The sequence below is a fragment of the Gymnogyps californianus genome, chromosome 13 (genome assembly GCF_018139145.2).
Source record: "Gymnogyps californianus isolate 813 chromosome 13, ASM1813914v2, whole genome shotgun sequence".
NCBI classification, from domain to species: domain Eukaryota; kingdom Metazoa; phylum Chordata; class Aves; order Accipitriformes; family Cathartidae; genus Gymnogyps; species Gymnogyps californianus.
In genome coordinates this window covers 8623656-8641869 of record NC_059483.1, presented here as the reverse complement: position 1 = coordinate 8641869, position 18214 = coordinate 8623656, and the positions used below count along the sequence as shown (strand labels likewise).

General features: G+C 41.4%; 1 protein-coding gene across 2 annotated transcripts in view; it reads left to right on the top strand.

The window, feature by feature from the left end:
- Window positions 1-9933: 9933 nt before the first annotated feature.
- ATXN7 (ataxin 7) overlaps window positions 9934-18214 on the top strand; it is a 61103-nt gene continuing 52822 nt past the window's right edge. The window contains exons 1-3 of one of the 2 annotated variants that reach the window (XM_050904913.1): window positions 9934-10060; window positions 10199-10459; window positions 11126-11194. In XM_050904913.1, the coding sequence (XP_050760870.1) occupies window positions 10210-10459; window positions 11126-11194 (319 nt within the window). In that variant the 5' untranslated portion in view covers window positions 9934-10060; window positions 10199-10209. Of the gene's footprint in view, window positions 10061-10198; window positions 10460-11125; window positions 11195-18214 lie in introns of those variants that run through there. The other variant, XM_050904914.1, reaches the window with a different exon arrangement.

The window sequence follows — 18214 nt, the reverse complement described above, 5'->3', positions numbered from 1 at the left end:
ACATAGTATGCTCTGATCTCTCCTATATAGGAATAAAATTTTTGCTGATCCTTTCTTCACCCTCATCTGGTCCGTTTTTTGTACTTACCACTTACTTACTGCCCTGTTTCTAGATTTTTAAGTCTTTGGAGAAGTCTTCTGTTTTATAGGTAGGGTTTTTTTTCATTTTTGCATGAAGCAATGGAACTTGCCTGTTATGTAACAAATAACATTTACGTCGGGATAAAGGAAAGAGCGTTTTGCGTGCAGAGCTCTCATATCCCCTAAAGAAATTGGGGTAGAGATGAAGGAGTGAGTTACTTCCACAGCAGGGAGGTCATATGCTTGAAGGGATTGGGATTTTGAGGCTAAACATTGAATGATCTTCTGTGAAGGGAATGGTCCATATGAATTCAGAGTCTCTTGTCCTAAACAAACGAAGGAGAAAAAGGATTTTTGACAAACACTGCATGGCCTTTCCCAGTGAGCAGCAGCAAGAGTTGAAGAGAAAGTTTTATACTGTAGTATTCAATGAGATTTGTATGTGTAACAAGGAAATACAATGTTTTCTGAGACTTCTACTAGTGTAGAAATTTGTTAACAATCAGTTTTATTAACCATAAAGCAGAACAATGATTGCAGAGGAGAGAGAGAAAATAATACTGGACTTGCTCTCAAGTGTTGTCCACTGAAGACAAGAAAATCTTGGATTTTGTGGAGTAACTAGAATATAATAAAGCTCGGATGTGCTTCTTAGGATCAGGTATGTCACTGAGCAGAGTAAAGCTTAGAAATAGAAAATATATCTGTAGGTGATCTCAGTCAAGATAGTGTCAGCTGCTAAGCTGCAGTTTAAAAGAAAAGCAAAAAAAGGGGTTTATCCTCAGTACATAAGAAGACTTTAAAGACATGAACTCAGTTTGCAGACAGCTTCCCAGAGGAGCAGCAGAAGCCAGGAAAAGCTTCATTCTGCACTTTCCACAGGGGCAGAGCCCTACAGCCTGTGGGACGGCTTGGATGCCCTCTTGGACTGCACTCCTCTTGTCTGGACTTTAATCCTTGCAGGGGAAAAAAATAGTTTTCTCTGAAGTGTCATCTGGTCCCAGCGCTAGATTGGCTTATTTATATCTATCTTCATGACTTTTAGTAGATGAAAAAAAATCACCAGTTTAATTTCAAAGCACTTATAAAAATCAATTATTAGATCTTTAATATAACCTGTGCACAAGGATGGTTGAAATATTTTTTAAGTTTTAACAGGGCTTTGGTTTAGCTTTAACCAATTAGGCATTGATTTATGCTAAATCAAAGCAAACTGGGCTTAAATTTGGTTTATATAAATAGTAAGTTTATAAGCGTTGAATGAAAGGATTTTAAAAACCTGAGCTTGAGATGATAAAAGTTCCTTTTGTGGGAAAGGCCTCAATCTGTACATCCTCTAATTTTTGTTAAATTCTTCATCAGCGATACAGTAATAGTCACTAATGACTGTTACGTGAGGGATCATTTTTAGCTATCCACTTTCTATGACATGGTGGTAAAAATGTCAGTGACTGCGTACCGAGAGCCCCTGTTGTTGGAGTCGTGCTATATTCTAGAAAAATCCTGTGTAGAAAATCCAGCGCTGTTGTGTTACCAGCTTGGGATACAGACACAACCGTCTGCTTGGAAATCTGGTCAGTAATCGTCAATGTAAGTGCAGTAACTGGGCTGAAGATTGAGATTTCATCCAATGCATACCTTTCTGGTAATGTCAGGCTGCCATTTAAAGAGCTGCTCTGTACATAAGAGTGCATAACAGCTCCCTGCTTACCTTTCAATTTTAAATCCATTGCAGAAACTGTATTTGTAAAATTGATAAAATGCTTCATATTAGTTTTTAAATATATACATTTATAGTTCTGAAACGGAGATAAGGTTTCGAATGTCTTATTGCTGTACTTTTTGTTTTCTTTCAGAATTAATCAGGTACAAGTTAGAAAAAGCTTCCAAAATCTGAACAGATGAAGATCAATTGATAAATCAACCCAGCGATTCACCATACTTTCAAGGTACTGTGACATGCTTACCCAAATATTTTCCTTAAGCATAATATTCACATACTTTAGATGTGAGAAGCGTGGAGAACAGGATATTAACAGGGTTGCAAAGCAAGTCTGAAGTGTTACCAGATGCAGTGAGGAGACTTTTTTTTTTTAAAATGCAGGTGTTTAATATATGTTTCAGTGGGAAATAAAGTGACCTTACAAACAACCTAAAGGGAGTTCAATGCATGGAACAGTCAAACTTAAAAAGATAAAAGTAAGTTGGATTATATCTCTCAATCACTTAGATGAAGTGATTTGGACAAGTAAGATGTGGCAGACAGGCGATATTTTTAATTTATTTATTGTATTTTAGAAGAAGTAAACTTCTTTTTCTGAATAATTATTTTTGTCTATGTCCATGTTTCCATGACACTTTAAAGCATTTGAAGGCTGTTAGGCTCTGGTATATACTGTAGCCTACCAGCTGCATCAGTTTTGTTATCTTACAAGTTCAGAAAGTAGAATTGTAAACTGAGGCAAAGCCTGTATGGTTGCCTAACAGTGGGGTTATTCTCCATGACTAGCATTCCTGGCAGAATGTTAGGAAAAATAGAAAATGATGATAATAAATTGAAATTTTGACTAAAAGGCTGCTAGTGCAGATTATTTTGTCAGGTACTGCTAATTCATTGAAACAATATCTGTTTCTTTCTCTGTTTCCCTTACATGTATCTCTACTCTTTATCATCACATGCATTTCACCATTTTGTATATTTTTGCTTGACATGACGAAGGAAAAGCCTTCACTCTAAGTTTGCATTTTTCTTATGCACAGACTTGAAGAATCCAGTCTGTTATAGCCTGGCTAGTATTTGCTATGCAAGTCGTCTTTTAACATATTTAAAAATAGATTGCAGCAGAAAGGGCCATTACAGTTAGCATGGAGCTGATCTGTAGAACTTATTTAAGTGGCAGAGTTAACCTGGGCTCAAGAAGAGCGAGGAATGTTTGTCATGGTGTGGCTCCTGCAATATATAACATTGGAAGCTATAGTATCTGAAGTTTCTTTAACAAAATGCTTCCCTGGATTTACCAGCAGCCTGAGAAGTGGCTATATTAGTGAACCCAGAGTGCCTGGGGTTGTGAAAATTGGCTTTGTACTTATCTACCTCCTTGCTCCTCATCACTAAATAGGGCCACAACATCTGTCAGATTTTCATATAATCATAGGAAGGTCTAGATTGGAAGAATCCTCTGGACATCATCTGGTCCAGCCTTCTGTGGAAAGCAGGTTATCCGAGGCCTGGTCAAGCCAAGTGTTAAATATTTCCAGCAAGGGGAAGTCCACCATTTCTCTGGGCAACCTGTTCCAATATTTAATTGTTCTCACGGTGAATATTTTTTTCTTGTATCCAGACAGAACTTCTGAAGCAACTTGTGCCTGTTGCCTCTTGCCCTGTCACTGTGTTTCTTGTGAAGAGAGTACCTCCATCTTCTCTATAATTATCTTTTACTTATTGGAAGACTGTGATTACATCCCATCTGAGCCTTCTCTTCTTTAGGCCAAGCAAACCCAATTCCTTCTCATATCTTCAGTAAGTTTTCCAACCTTCTAATCACTTTGTTGGCCTTCTGCTGGACCCTGTCCATTTTTTTAATGTGTCTCTTGAACTGGCCCAGTCTTCCAGCCTGTCACAGTCTCTGTACATAGTGACACTTCCTCCGGGGGTATCTACCTGTCTTCCAAGTTTCGTGTCATCTGCAGACTTGGTGAGGATGCATTTATTCCCATCATCCAGATCATTTTAAAAAATATTGAATAGGATTGAGCCCAATATTGACCCCCAAGGAACTCCGTTTGTGACTGATGGCCAGTTTGATTTTGAGCCATTACGACCCTTTGAGCACAGTTTAGCCGGTTTGCCAGCAATCTCATGGTCCACATCCATGACCTTTCAAACTAACTCTCTTAGCACCCTTGCATGCATCCTGTCAACTCCCATAGACCTGTCCGTGTCCAATTTGTATAATATTGTTGCTAACTTGCTAAGCATGTGGTCAGTGTAGGTAGCATCAGCAAGCAGCAATCAAATGTGAGAAGAATGGTATAAATTTAAATTTCCTTGTGCCAGGGTTCTCGGGATACTTGATTTGATGTTAATCAGCATGTCAAACTTCTGAGGGTATGAGGACTCAGGCAGCTTCACATCATAGGTAGGCATCATTGTGGTCTCAAGGAACTCTTGAGTCCTGTGGGCTGTGCTTGGACCCACAGTCTTCGGCCTCAATGAATTGCCAAGGAGCCATGTAGACAAGCTGGCAAGAAACCAGGCAGGGTTATGAAACCTTGCGTGGTAGTTAGGTTCCATCGGAAGATCATTGATACCAAACTGTTCCCATTAAGTGCTTTGATTTCAATAAATGGAAATTCAGCACTAATGTTTTGTTACGATTGACCTGAATAGCTGTGTATTTTAATCATTCTAAATTGTAATATCGTATTCTCTGTGTATAAATGAGAATTTAAAAGGTCACACCCATTTCTGATTCCTCTGATTACAATGATTCATCTGCATAGTTAGGTTGCCGAAATTGTTTTAACATTTCCAAATTCAAAAGGTGATTTCAATACCTTATGTAAAATTAATAAACATTAGTTTGATTTCCAAATCATTAATTGGATGTATTTTGTATAGTTGTACGTATTTACCTTTAACACTTGAAAACTTTGTGTCACTATTCAGTGTTTTCTCTGTAAAATTCTCTTCAAGAATTGACAGTATTTAGTGACATCTAAGCAGGGCAAAGATCTGTGTTCCTGTATTCCTTATGTTCCTTATTCTGCTTTAGATTGCTACGTCATCAATTCTTGCAGAAATTTGACTTGCATTTAAGACATATTTGATAGTTAAGTAAAGAAGGAAGTGGTTGCAATGTTTTGCTATATACTGTATATTTTATTAACACATGGAAATGACATTGGCTTATAATTTGGGTGTAAAAATGTTATACTATCTTCAGTATAGTCATTGTGATGTTTGGATAAATATATAGGGGCATCTCTTGCATTCTCATCCTAATGCAGAATTCTTTGCAGATTTACTTACATTTTTTAGCCTCTGTTCCCCCATTCCTTCTCCTCAGAAAAGGATACTTTAAGTTAGTCTTCTAATCTTAATACTATTGTTCTTTCCCCTGGTACAGGTGGTTTATAGTAGGTATCCACAATAATTTCGTATTCCAGTATTTAAAGTAGCTGTATTCCAGCACTTCTGAGCATCTTCAGCTCCCCCTTTGAAGAGTTACTCATAAATAAAATTATACACATCAACCTGTTCCCAGGATCTGTGGGAAAAACGATAATAGACTGGCATGGTTTGTTGTATAATTTTTTATTGTGTGCTGCTCATGATTATTATTCTTCGGGATCACAGTCCTGTGTATAGTTATAAAGGGAGAAGTTGCTTGATTTCACTGGAGGTGAGAGTGAACTAAAGATTACCATAGTGCATTTTTCTTAATGTATTAATATTTTTCTATAGCGAGGCTTAAATGAAATGGTCTGTTTTGTTATGGCTGGATAGTTCTCTCATCATCTGGACGTCCCGATTCATATGAACTTTTTATCTCTTGCTTCCCTACTTGCCCAATTATATTCTTATACTTCTCATACTGGAGACATATTTTAAAATGTACAAAATGTACTCCCAGTTCCACTGCTGTCAGCAGGAGCTGACGGGAGGGTCAGGACTTCACTTTAGCGTATCAGCTACTTGAATTGTCATTTCATCCTGAATCTCATCTACCAACAAGTCTTCACTAATGATATTTGTTCTTAGTTTTTAAGAACTTCTTGATCATTTCATACCTTTTGGCTAGAATTAACTTATTTGATTTCCTTTAATGCTGTAATGCCCCTCAGATCTTTTCCTTGTCAGACTTTTTTTGAATTCACTATTTTTCTTTCTTCTGAGTACTGATAAAGTGACACCCTCGTAGGTTCTCCCTGTCTCTCCCTTCGCACGTCAGTTCTTGCATCCTTTCACTTGCATTGTGGAAAATCATCGGTGAATCATATCATTGTCCTTCTGTTCTTAAAAGAGTTCGGCTGCAGATTCATCCTTCCTTTTTCATTCCACTTAAGAGTTATCATATCTCAGGTCCTATACGGAGGCTGTCTTACAGATTCTAACTGAACAGCTGAGGTAGGTGTTCCCTGTTTGAACGGCTTTCCCGGACCACCTGGCAAAAGAATGAAACCTGCTGGTACAGGTGAAAAAATGCCTGCAGTGTCATGCCACAAAATAACCATCCTCTGCAGTTTTAAGCAGTTGCATGCTGTTTGTAGGCATACATTTAATCATAGTATCGCCAACCATGTTTAATATGTCGTTAAATCTGTTCAGTGAGCTTTGAAATTGTGCGTTTTCTTTTTTTGTATGTTTTGTTTTCTCTTCTTGACTCCTTTCCTTCTTTCCTTTTGCAAGCTGTGTTATATTTTTTGTTTGTTTATGCTTTCTTCAGCCCATTATTTGGCTGTTTTCTCTACATCATCCACTGTTTTCTGCTGTTTTCCTGCCTCATGTTTTTCCTTCTCCACTTTCTATCTGAGCTTAACTTAACTCCTCCTTGTTTTTTCTCTCTGTTCTCTGAATACCTGTTCTCATTCACACATACGAGCAGTCTGTGGTTATTCACACACTGTCTCAATCCCAATGCTACTTCTTAGGCTATTTCGCTTCCTCAGTTAAGCCCTTTGAACTGATAGCGTTTCTGGGCCCCTTCTTGTTCTCTTAAAGGATCATTGGCTTCTGGACAGTGCTTTCCACACTTGAGTGTTCTGCCGACTCCTGACCAGATTCAGCCCACTTAATGCTGGGTGCCTAATGCAGGTGCCTAATTTATGTGCATGGTCATCCTTGACTACTTCTGTGGTCAGTGGGAAGAGAAGGGCTTCTTCAAAAAGTGCTTCGGACCAGGAGGGACCAAACTGATCCCAAAAGTATCCCTGGCTCTCTGCTGATTGCCAGGGGAGCTTTGGATGACCATACTCCTGACCTGGATGTCTCAGATTTGTAATAGTCACCTCTGCTCAAAGTCTACAGCTTGTACATGTGTTTTCAATTCTGATCTCCTTCTAACATGATGGATTTTCAGGGTTTTCCCCTATTTTTCCCTAAAATCATCAATGCATCCATGTATAGCACTATGGAAACAATTTAAGAGAATTGAACTTGTGTGCTTAAAAAAACCCAAACAGATATTCAGCCTAGTGAGTTTGTGGGAAAAGAAAATTCTCTCCACCTCCAGTCCTTGTAAAATTAGTTTTTCATCTGCCCCTATTCCTGCTCTCTGACTAATCGGTCTTGTGCATTGAACTGATGAACTGATCTTTCTGCTGCCACTTTCCTCCCTCTACTGGAATACTGATGTATTCACGGCATAGTGGGAAAATATTTTACTAGTGGAAGAAGGTTTACTAAAGGACAGCCTGAGGCCCAGACTGCAGAATTAGATCTTGAGTGGGCATATATAGGAAAAAAAGAAAAGCTGTGAAAGAGGGAGGGGAAAAAATGCAACAACCAGTTTGAAAGAGCAAGAAAGGGGATAATCAAAGTTGTATGAAATAACAGCGGTGTGTGCTTTACCTGTTTGGCTGGCACTTTTAAAGCAAGAGGCACTTTTGAGTAACGTGATGAGTGTCATACTTAGAAACTGAAAAGTTGATAATATATTGGCTTGTTAAAGTAGCTAGCTAATCAATGTAATTTTGCCAAAATAAGCCATTTTACTTTTGTGTAATTTGACATACATACATCAGTAATGTTTATAGAAAAGAACCATGTGAGTTGTGAACTTTAAATTGATATGCCATGGTAAAATCTGTCACTATTAAAAGGTAGATGATGGTGTTCTATGGCTCTGTTTGGTCACCCATCACTATATTTGCTTTATGATCTATGTGAAATAAATAATAGAAAAAGCCTTTACGAATTTGATGGACACTTGGACGTATTGAGAATTCTTTTTCAAACTGCAGCTGAGGCAGCTTTCTGACAGCTTTCTCCAGAACAAAGGAGAGCTGTATGAATGAAATTTGTAATATAAACCAGAATATTTGACACACAGAATGTAGTTCTGTCTGTAACTTGCCTTATGCTATGGCTGGAGTCTCAATTCAGCTATGGATGTTATGTTAGACTGCATCCATGGAGCACTTGAAGAACTAAGCTTGAAAGAAATCAGTCATAGATTTTTTTTCCTATCTGGCTTCTACACCACAAAAAAAGCTTAGGTTCTGTTCAGAAATTGTTCAGCACCTGACTGACATTTTTCTTCCAGTGATGTCCTTCGCTTTAATTATAAGTAGTTTTCTATGTTATGAAGTATACTATTTGATAAGTAATCAAACAATAATGCCCTCCATTCATCTTTTATCTTTAGACTCTGGTTCCATAAACACCTTTACTCATGCTCAGACTAAGATGAAGAGTTATTTCACTGTTTTGGGAAGCTACCGTACAGTGAAGAGCAAGTGTAACTGTCTGAAAGATCAGGGCCCGGCTCAGGAAGTTGATAGCCTTTGTTAATTAATCCTGCTACAAATGTCTGCAGTAGAAGTCATTGTTGCTCTCTTTATCTAAATCTCACGGTGTTTGCCTTCTATTAAGGAGTTAAGTTAGACTTGCAGTGATCAAGAGGAGAGAAAAATCTCACTAGGTATTCTGTATTAGATTTACAATTTTACAAGATACATTCCGAGTGTGACATAAATTATCAGTTGGGTGGAACACTGAAACTATTCTTATAATTATAACCTATCCCATCCGATATGACGATTGTCGATGAGCTTGTATTTATACATCCTTTATATGCATAAATTTGGAAAGAAACTTCTATAGCTTGTATAGTTCCACACTTCAAATGAAAATAGCGAAGCCTTAGCTAAGCCTGCATGTATATACACCTCTGCAGGAATGGGACTGTGCGGTCTAAACAAATTTATTTACAGTTTTGATTTCTGCTATCTGATTTTGCAAATACGCACATGTGATCCATGAGCAGTTCCACTGACGGCGCAAGTCCCATGCTCTCGAGCTTACGCATGGGCTGAGTACCTACAGAGGAGGCGTCAGATCAGATTTATATACGTTTTTAGCTGTTTGTTGAGGATGTTATTACTGACGGTGGCATCAAGCGTGGCCAGAAATCTTTGCAGGTCGTGGCCTGAGAGTTTAATTTGACATCGCTACTTGAACGTTTTAGTTGATTGGAGAGAAAACCCTGTAATAAATGGATCCTAAACCCCAGATTTTTAATCAAATAACTTGATTTTGCAAAGCTTAAACTTTGTTACGAAGCGTTTTCAGGCACGAAAGCATCCTTTAATCCTCGCTTTCGACACCGCTCAACGTCATCCCAAAGTTTAGGGGGGGGGGGGGGGGGAAAAGCTGTTGTTTAAAAAGAAATACGGAATAACAATGAACAAGACACTTCCCCCCCCCCCGGGAGACAGGTTACGAGTATAACGAAGGCAGCGGCGAGCAGGAAACTCGCTCCGGGCGGGCGGCGTCCCCGTCCCCGTCCCCCCCCCGGTCGGGGGGGGGGACGGGGACGGGGACGCCGCCCGCCCGGAGCGAGTTTCCTGCTCGCCGCTGCCTTTAAGGAGGCGCCGGGTTTAAGGTGGACCGGTCAGGAGGGGCGGAGTCGGGCTTGCGCGCCCCGCCCCGCCGCGTCGCGTCGCTGGTCCGCCTCCCCCCCCCCCCCCCCTTCCACCCGCTTCCCGGGGCAGCGGGTGCCAGGCGGGGGTTGTGATGCGGCCGTTGTTTTTGTAGGGTCGCGGGCCGTGGTGCGGAGAGAGAAAGGCGGCCCATGGAGCCGGGGAGCGCCTGGCGGGCGGTGTAGCCCTGCTCTTCCTCCTCCCCCCCCAACCCCCTTCCGCTGCTTTGTTAGCGCAAACATACAAACGCGCCTCACCTACACGGTGAAGAGGAAGGGAGAGCTCCCCGTACAATAATGGGCACCCGGCTCCTGCCCCCCGGGCCGCCGCAGAGGTGAGTCGACGCCGCCCCAGGGCCGCAGGTTCCCCGCGGGGAGGAGAGCGAGCGAGCGGGCTGACAGCGCCGCGGCGCTTCCTTAAAAGCGCGGCGCCACCTTAAGCGCCCGATGACTTTTTTCTCGTTACATTATAGCAGCGGAAAGAATGTCGGCGCGGGCCGCGGGTGACGTCAGAAGGGAGCAGCGCAGCGCGGCGGCGGCCAGGCAGCGGCAGCGGCGGCCCCGCCACGGCGAAGGAGGCGGAGGCGGAGGAGGCGGGAGCGGCGCCGGCCCCGCCGCCACCGCAGCGGCAATGGCGGCCGTCGGGGAGCGCAGGTCCTTGCCCAGCCCCGAGGCGATGCTGGGGCAGCCCTGGAGCCACTGGGTCGATGCTGCTAAACTTCACGGGAACGACGGTGAGCGGCCGCCCCCCTCCCCCCCCCCCGCCCCAACCCCCTCTACCGGCCCGGCCCCCGCTCCCCGCGGGGCTGGGGGTGCCCCGGGCGCGGCCCCGCCGCGGGAGGGACCGCGGGGCGCTGATACGACACGGCAGGGTGCCCGGCAGGAGGGCGCCGCGGGTCCCGGGCCCGGGGAGGAGGTTGGGTCCGTCCCCCCCCCCGTCCCCCCCAACGTCGCGGCCGAGTTCGTTGTCCGGTACGCGGTTCCTGAGGCGGCGGCGCCCCGCGGCCGGGAGCTCGGGAGCGGCGCGGAGCGGGCAGCGCTTGCCCCAGTTCCTGTAATCCGGGACACGGTGCGAGGAGGTCTGAGCCAGTCCCCGGAGGCCGGCACCTCCTGCCCTCGATTCAGGCTGGGCTTGGGGCGGGGGCAGCTCCCGCTTCAGGTGAGGCATCCCCCTCCGCTGACAGCGGCTCGGGCAGCCCCGGCCCCGCACCCCGCTCCAGGGGACGGGACGGCAGCTCTCAGTCTCTCTGGAGCTGTGTTTACTGCCGCAGCGATAGGAGCGGGTATCCCCGATGTGCTGGTTTGTTCCATAGGGGAATGGGCTACAGGTCAGTAGCGGGGCGTCAGCCCTACTCTCTGGCTTCTGCGTGGATTGAGATCTTGTGGCTTTTTGGTTTTAGGAACAGCGTTAGAAGAAAGTTTCAAGGAATATGGAAGAAACCGAGAAGCAATGCGACTTTGCCGAGAAGGTGAGTGCGATTCATTCTCGAAGAAAAGTGCACGGAGAAGTTTTCCTGCTCGTAACTAGTTACGAGAGGACGTGCATGGGAAAGAGAAAGGAAATGTCAACCCTATCGCTTTGGATTTGGGACTTGCGGCCTGTCAGTGAGTGGTGTTATTAGCATTATTATTAAATTACTATATAATCTCAAAACTACAAGGTAGGGCATAGGTTACTTATTGTCTTTACTGTGTTTCTAGTTGGATTTTTTTTTTTAAGACTATAAATAGTCCTAAGGAAGCTGTGTGACCAGTACTGATAATATCTTTTCTTGAGCTAAAACATTTTGATTCTTAATATAATCCATGTCAGTATTTGAACACTGATCCCTTTCTCTGTCATGTCAATGTGTTATGTTTATTTCTTAGTGTACTGCTAAATGAGAGTGACCTTTCACCTGTGATTAGCAAAAGCCCATTAACGGCCCAGTTCGTTTCAAGAGTAACAATGCTACTTGAAGTTGTAAGCAGATGATGAGTGAAAGCTATAGATTATTGGTAACTTTGTAACAGGGAGTAGAAAAAAACAGTAATGAGTCTGATTTGTGATGTTCAATTTTTTTTTTCTTTGCTTTTCCAGTTTAACAATTGTTTTATAGCAGAGAAATGTTCTAAAACTTTCCTAATATTGTTGGCGCTAGCTCAGTTCTGTCGGAGTTTCTGAGAAGTATGCCATAGAGTAGGCCTCGTTGTTTTAAATACTAGATCAGTTAGACGCGAGTCATTTATTTGACACTGTTAGAAATGGAAGACTGAGTTTGTAAACTTGGTTTATGATCACAGAATGCAGGACTTGCCAGGGACCTTGGGAGATGATCTGATTCAGCACTTATTTGCTGTTTGTAGCTCACAAGTAGATGAAACCTAAAGCAAGGTGGCATGGGCTAGTAAGATTGGGAGGCAGTGATCCATATTGAGGCTGAATCAAAATATCTGTTTATTGTAGAATTCCTAGTGTTGCTAAAATTTGGAAAAAATCAATTTCTAGGACCAGAGTCAGTGGTCACTGACCTGTAAGAAAGATGTAATAAACAGCTATGCTGCGGCATTCAGAATCACTTGTGCCATTTTGCCATCTTCTAAGTGTATGTATAAGTTCTTAGGCATTTGAAAAATCACTTTATTACTTCATTGCTGAGTTCCAATCTAATAGTTGTGTTGGATATTTAATTTATTTTTCTGAATAGGCAAATCATTCGAGTGCTAAAACAGCATTTATAACAATAAGCATACACATTATCCTAGTAAAGATTTTACTAATAAGGATTTTCAAACATTCTTTCTTATTTCTACCTCTTAAAATGCAAGCATCTAAGGTTTCCAGATTTTAAAGATTAGCTGGTAGGGTGAAGAATAATCTTTTTTTTTTTTCTTCCCTCTCCCCTCTGGAGAGAGATCATGAAACTGTTTTTGCATCGGCTGACCACTGAGACACAGCTTCTCCGCACTGACTCCAACCATGTGAATGATTTGTAGCGTTATGAGTTGAAGGAAGTTCATAGAACACTTTGAGAATTAAAAGTGAAACTTGGTAGCTCTGTCAGGCTTCCAGAAGTCTATTTATTTTGGTTGCTTTATGACATATGAATGAGCCACTGACTTGGCGTATACCTGTAGCTAGTCTGTAGGGAGCCTGGCCTACTGCAAAATGAAGGACAAGAAAAAGTAGTATTAATTAAGCTTGCACGTAACTAGGGGAGCAGCAAAACATGCCAGCATATGTATGTGTTGTGTTATCAAATAAAATTTCGAGAATACTGCAACCGATTCCTTTTCCCTGGAAGAATTTTGCATTCAGAATTGAGGAACAGACATTTATTAAATAATTGGACTGTCTAAACCATGGATCTTAACATAGAGAGGTGAACCAAAGGTATAAATTTTGTCAAATCAACTCTAACCTCAAGATTTTTGTCATGGTACCACATGGTATTTTAAATACAGCTAACAACAGAACTCGTTGTGTAAGAAAGTTATTTCTCTACAGATTGGGAGTTGACTCAGAGGCCCAACTTCACAAAAGGATTTCAAGGTTATTTAGGCTAATTTAACCTTGCATTGCAACTCTTCTAGTTTGCATAAAGGAATTAAATATTCATGGCCTGGAGAGGGAGCGAAGGAGGGAACATGACTTTACAGCCCACTTAGTTCTTGGTTTTGAACCCCATTCTAATATTTTCTTTATTTAACAGTTGTCAGTTTTCAGGTCAGGCTCCCACCGGCCTGTGTACCCACTGGATTGTGGATTGTAGTTGTTCCCTTTCCCCCATGCCGTTTCTGTGCGTCTTCTAGTGGGAATAGCTTCATCAGCCTGCCTGGTGGCGAAGACGTGGATTTCAGGCTTGCAGGCAGTAGAGTCTGGGTCTCCTGAATGAAGAGTGAGCGTCCCCGTTGTCATAACACTGTACTAAAAAGGGGCTTAACGTTACCAGCTTCTCCTTTTGTTATGCTTTAAAGGAAAAGAGTGATGCCTGTTATTCTTTTAAGGGAATAAAGGACATAACTGTGTAATTCCAGGACAACGTTTGCAAGCTGTGGAGAGAGGCAGGATTTCAGACACACCTTTTGTCACTGGCGATTCCTATTTGCTGATCAGGCAGCTCCTCTCTCAGCATGCTGCTGGTTGTGAAGCCTGATGAGTGCTTAATACCTGTCAGTGATGCTAGTTCCATGTAGGGATCAGGCAACTAAAATTAGTTCATAGTGTCAAACACTTTTTTTCTGTATCTAACCCTCCTTGACGTAACCAAGCTGACATGGAAGTAAGAACTAGGAATTGAATTTGGGCTTCCCAAACTCCCAATGTTTGTCTCTCATACTTCCTTGTTTCTTTTTCACTGCTCTTATATGCTTTCTCTTCTGCTAATCCATAATATGCAATCATTCCTGCCGGGATCCTCACAGACCTTCACCAAAGTGAGAAACTTGCTGGATGCTTTCCTACATGTTGCTTTTTGAGGCAGTAACAGTCCACGCTGAGCTTTGATGTAGGAATTAGAGCTGCAGGAATAAGGTACGGGCCCAATGGACTTGGCTCACTTTTGGTACAGAAAATCCCCAACAGGTGGAAATGAGAAAGGGGCATCCATCATCATGGGACAATTTTACTTTAAAGTACCCTTTAAAATTTACTTTGACTTTGTACACTGAAATCTTCTTGTGATGAGCAATACTATCAGTGTAAGAGTGTGTTAGAAGCAACTGTACTTCAGTTATTTTCACATGTGGTTCACATGACAGAATCTTTTAGCTCATACAGTCACTTAATTACTTACTGCTTGTGAACCAGCTAAAGGTGTGATTTCCCTGCCACGCAGCTTTTGCTGTAATGAAGCAAGTATAACATGTTGTGTTATAATCTGTAAATGCGTTCTAAAACAGCGAGGCAGAAAACGTAGTCGTCTTCATGGAGTTTTCTTACATTTTAAAATGAAACTTTGCTGAAGTGCATTTTTCAAACTTGTTTGTGTGATACTGGGAGCGTGTGCCATCAGATGCAACCAACGTGCTCACGTACACTCAGTTCATCTTGGAGACACAGCAGGTCTCAAAAGGCGGTTGATGTGTCTGTAGCATCTGATACTTTTTCATTTCAAGAAAACGATTCTTAGTGTCAAACTTTGTAATCAGTGCTTGAAACATTTTGGCAAACAAGTTCATTTTTCAGAAGATTCTTGCTAACCTGTGTTGAATTTGGTTTGCTTTTAAAAAAATTTCTAGCCCATTGTTGTTGTGAAGTTGATCTCTAAATAGAACTGTGTTTGTAAGCGTAAGCGTTCATTTGTGGTAACCTTGACAGGCTTCAACAGAGTGAACTTTTGCTTCTTGCAAAATTTGACAACAGGTTGGCTCGTTTTGCTCTGTGGAAGAATAGAGAAGCTCTGAGTAGACACAAGGAGGCCTAAAGTTGTTTACTGGGACTGGGGGCTTAACCCTCCCTCATCCCCCGAGAAACTCTGACTCTCCCCACAGTAAATTTCCGGTTGCTACCAGTTATCTTGTATGTTGTTTTAAAGAAAACAAAACAAAAAAAACCCCAGACCACCACTACCCCTAAGGCTGTGTTGGAGAGAGAGAGAACCTATCTGCTCTTAACAGAGGTGATCGTTACTTGCAGTAATACTTGTTAATCTGTGCAACCCTTTTGAAGTGGTTGGGGTGAAAGTCTGTTAGATTCTTACACTGACTCATGAAATAATTTTGAAATATGTGTAATAATAAAAAGAGCGAAGGAAACTATAGCATCTCAGAATGGAAAATAAAAGCGTGGAGAACGAGAGATTTGGTTAGACAATTTAAAATGGTTCTAAGAGCGTATTCAGTGCATGCTGAAAGCATGGGGTGTCTTTACTAGAGCTGAAGCATCTCATTCTTTCAGTTACACATACAGCCCCTTTTTTTGGTTGAGTATTTTGTGTGTGTGTGTGTGTGTGTGTTACATCCTTTGAGAGGTGAATCCCTTAGTACTGCCTATTTCAAGCACTTCACTAGTACCGTGACCATAGTTTATAGCTAACTGGCAACAAAGGATAGGAGGAGGAGGAGGACAGAACATTTGTAACTTGTGTCTTGAGCTTGACTTGATCAATTGTCATTGATCAAGATTGTTGAATCTTGGCTAAAAAGAGGTCTTTGCCACCCTTACAGCATCCATACAGTCTGCCAGTGATTTGTTCTAACTGTTTGTACTTGGTGCTCCTGAGAATCCCGAGGAAGTTTCTGATTGCTCCCTGTACGTAACTGAGCTATTTCGGATTAGGTGGTCCTCTCTATGGTCATGGAGGGAGATGCAGAAGAAGCAATTATTTTATCGTAGATTGAGGTTAGTTGAGCGATGGTCACTGATGCATTAGATGGTGCTCGGAGGTATCGCAGGTCAGAATTGATACTGGCTGCGTGGTGATGTAGCATGGTACCAGTCTTACAGTTTTTAGACTATACTGGATTTAATAAAGCAAGTGTTGAATTTTCTGTGGGAATGCAGATTGTCGGTTTTTGGTAGGCACCTTCAGAAGATGCTCCAGAAGACTTTGTGACCATAGGAATCTATCAGGAGAGCAGGTGGGAGCAAATTCTGTTCAGCGTCGTGTCACCTGATAACAGTTGAACTTCTGGTCTTGGACAGTTAATATGTCCGGGGGCGGGGGGGAAAAGAGACTCTATGACCCTCTAGGGCATTCAGCAGAAGCTTTGAGATTTAATTATATTAATTGTTATTAATGGAAGTTACCAGAGCTGTGAGGGTACTGAGAGCTATGCAATGAACCCTTGTTCTTCTTGAGCCTGTGCTGGGCAGGGTTGAGCAGTGAAATCCAGGACTGGGCCAGGAGGGCTCACTAGAACCATCTTTATCTTTATCACATAGACCCAAGGTCTAGAATTTTCCCAGCAGCATGTTCAATAAATAAATAAAGCATTGGTGAAACTTTTGTTCCAATATTAAGTTGTAAATAAAAGTAAGAGACAGCATCTTATTTCAAATTTAAATTTGTTTTTGTTCAGCCTTGGGAGGTGCTCAATTGAGTTGATTTTTGTTGGGTTAAATCATGTCAAAGATGCTTAGAGGGCTCTGTAGTCCTTGACTGCCTGCAAATACGGTGAGAATTTTTAATAGCTTGAAATAAATATTTTAAGGTAGCAGTACAAAGTGCCATGCTTCTTTTTTGACATTCTGCATAGCTATTCGCAGTCTGTAATCAGATAAATCTCCTCTTCATTTCATTGCATTTTAATTGACTATTTATACAAGGCGTTTTAAGGATTTGTGGACTGGTTATCGTAAAACAATTACAAGGAGACTTTAAAAGTGCATTGAACCGTTTAAGAAAATTGTAGAGATTTTATGAGATAGCCTGAAAAACATGCAATTTGAAAGGATGCTACTTTTGAGATTATCTGCAGTGACTGGCTCTCGTTTTCTTCTTGTTATTTTTTCCCTTAAATCCAAGTTCTGTTTACAATATTTAATTATTTCTGGTGAGATGAGTCACATGTTATAAATAGAATATTGTGATGTTAGACTGCAAGTTAGAACTGTGTCATCTTTTATGCTTTAAAGATACTTTGCAGGTTTTAGATATTACCATTGTATTAATGTGATATTGCAAGGCCTTGGGGACTTTCACTGGAACTGCAGCCACAAAACTGCCTCAATATATCCATAATTTGTGAGGAAGCAGGATTTTTTTTTTTTTTGTAAGAACTTTTGAACTAGTTGTCTATATACATACATAACAGTCAGGAATTCACTGTTATCTAACGCTTCTTAAGTGGTATGTGTGATTAGCTCCGTTATCCCTATGCAGAAAAGGTGATGTCTTGATAATACCTGATTAAATACTGCTTTTTATATAGTTTCTGTTCTATATATTAAAATGAATGATCAGTAAGAGAAGAACAATGCAATAAATATTATGTAGAAATATGACTTTCACACGAGTTGATAACGCTATCATCTAAGTAGAGCAGGAAAGGCAAAAAGGCTTAGGGAAGGGTACTTTTAAATAAACTGGGTTAAGAAGATGCAGATTGCTCTCTCTAAGGTAACTATTTTAAAAGCTATTTCTTCCTTTGCAGTGGATCTAGAAAAGAAAATGCGTACAGTTCTTACACCTTTTCTGACTATGCCTAGCCTATAGCTGTAACTGCCAAAGGCCGGCTGGGGATACATGTGACCTCTTATCACTTACAAGACAGAAAAGATTTCATCTTTCACAAATCATTACAATATTTGATTTGTAATTAAGTATTCTAAGTAGTCTATAAGATGCTTAAAAATTGTTTCTCTTCCCTTTTAATGAATAAAATCACCACTGCTGTGGAAGTTGCCCATATGTATGATACTCAACATTATTTCCTACACATTCTTACAGTGTAGGTGACAGCACAGAGATGAATACAGCTTTGTACTCACACTTTAAGTTTTTAGCAGCAAGTGTTAAAATCTGGCAAAGGGAATGCAAAGTATAATAGAGCAGAGTAGCATGACT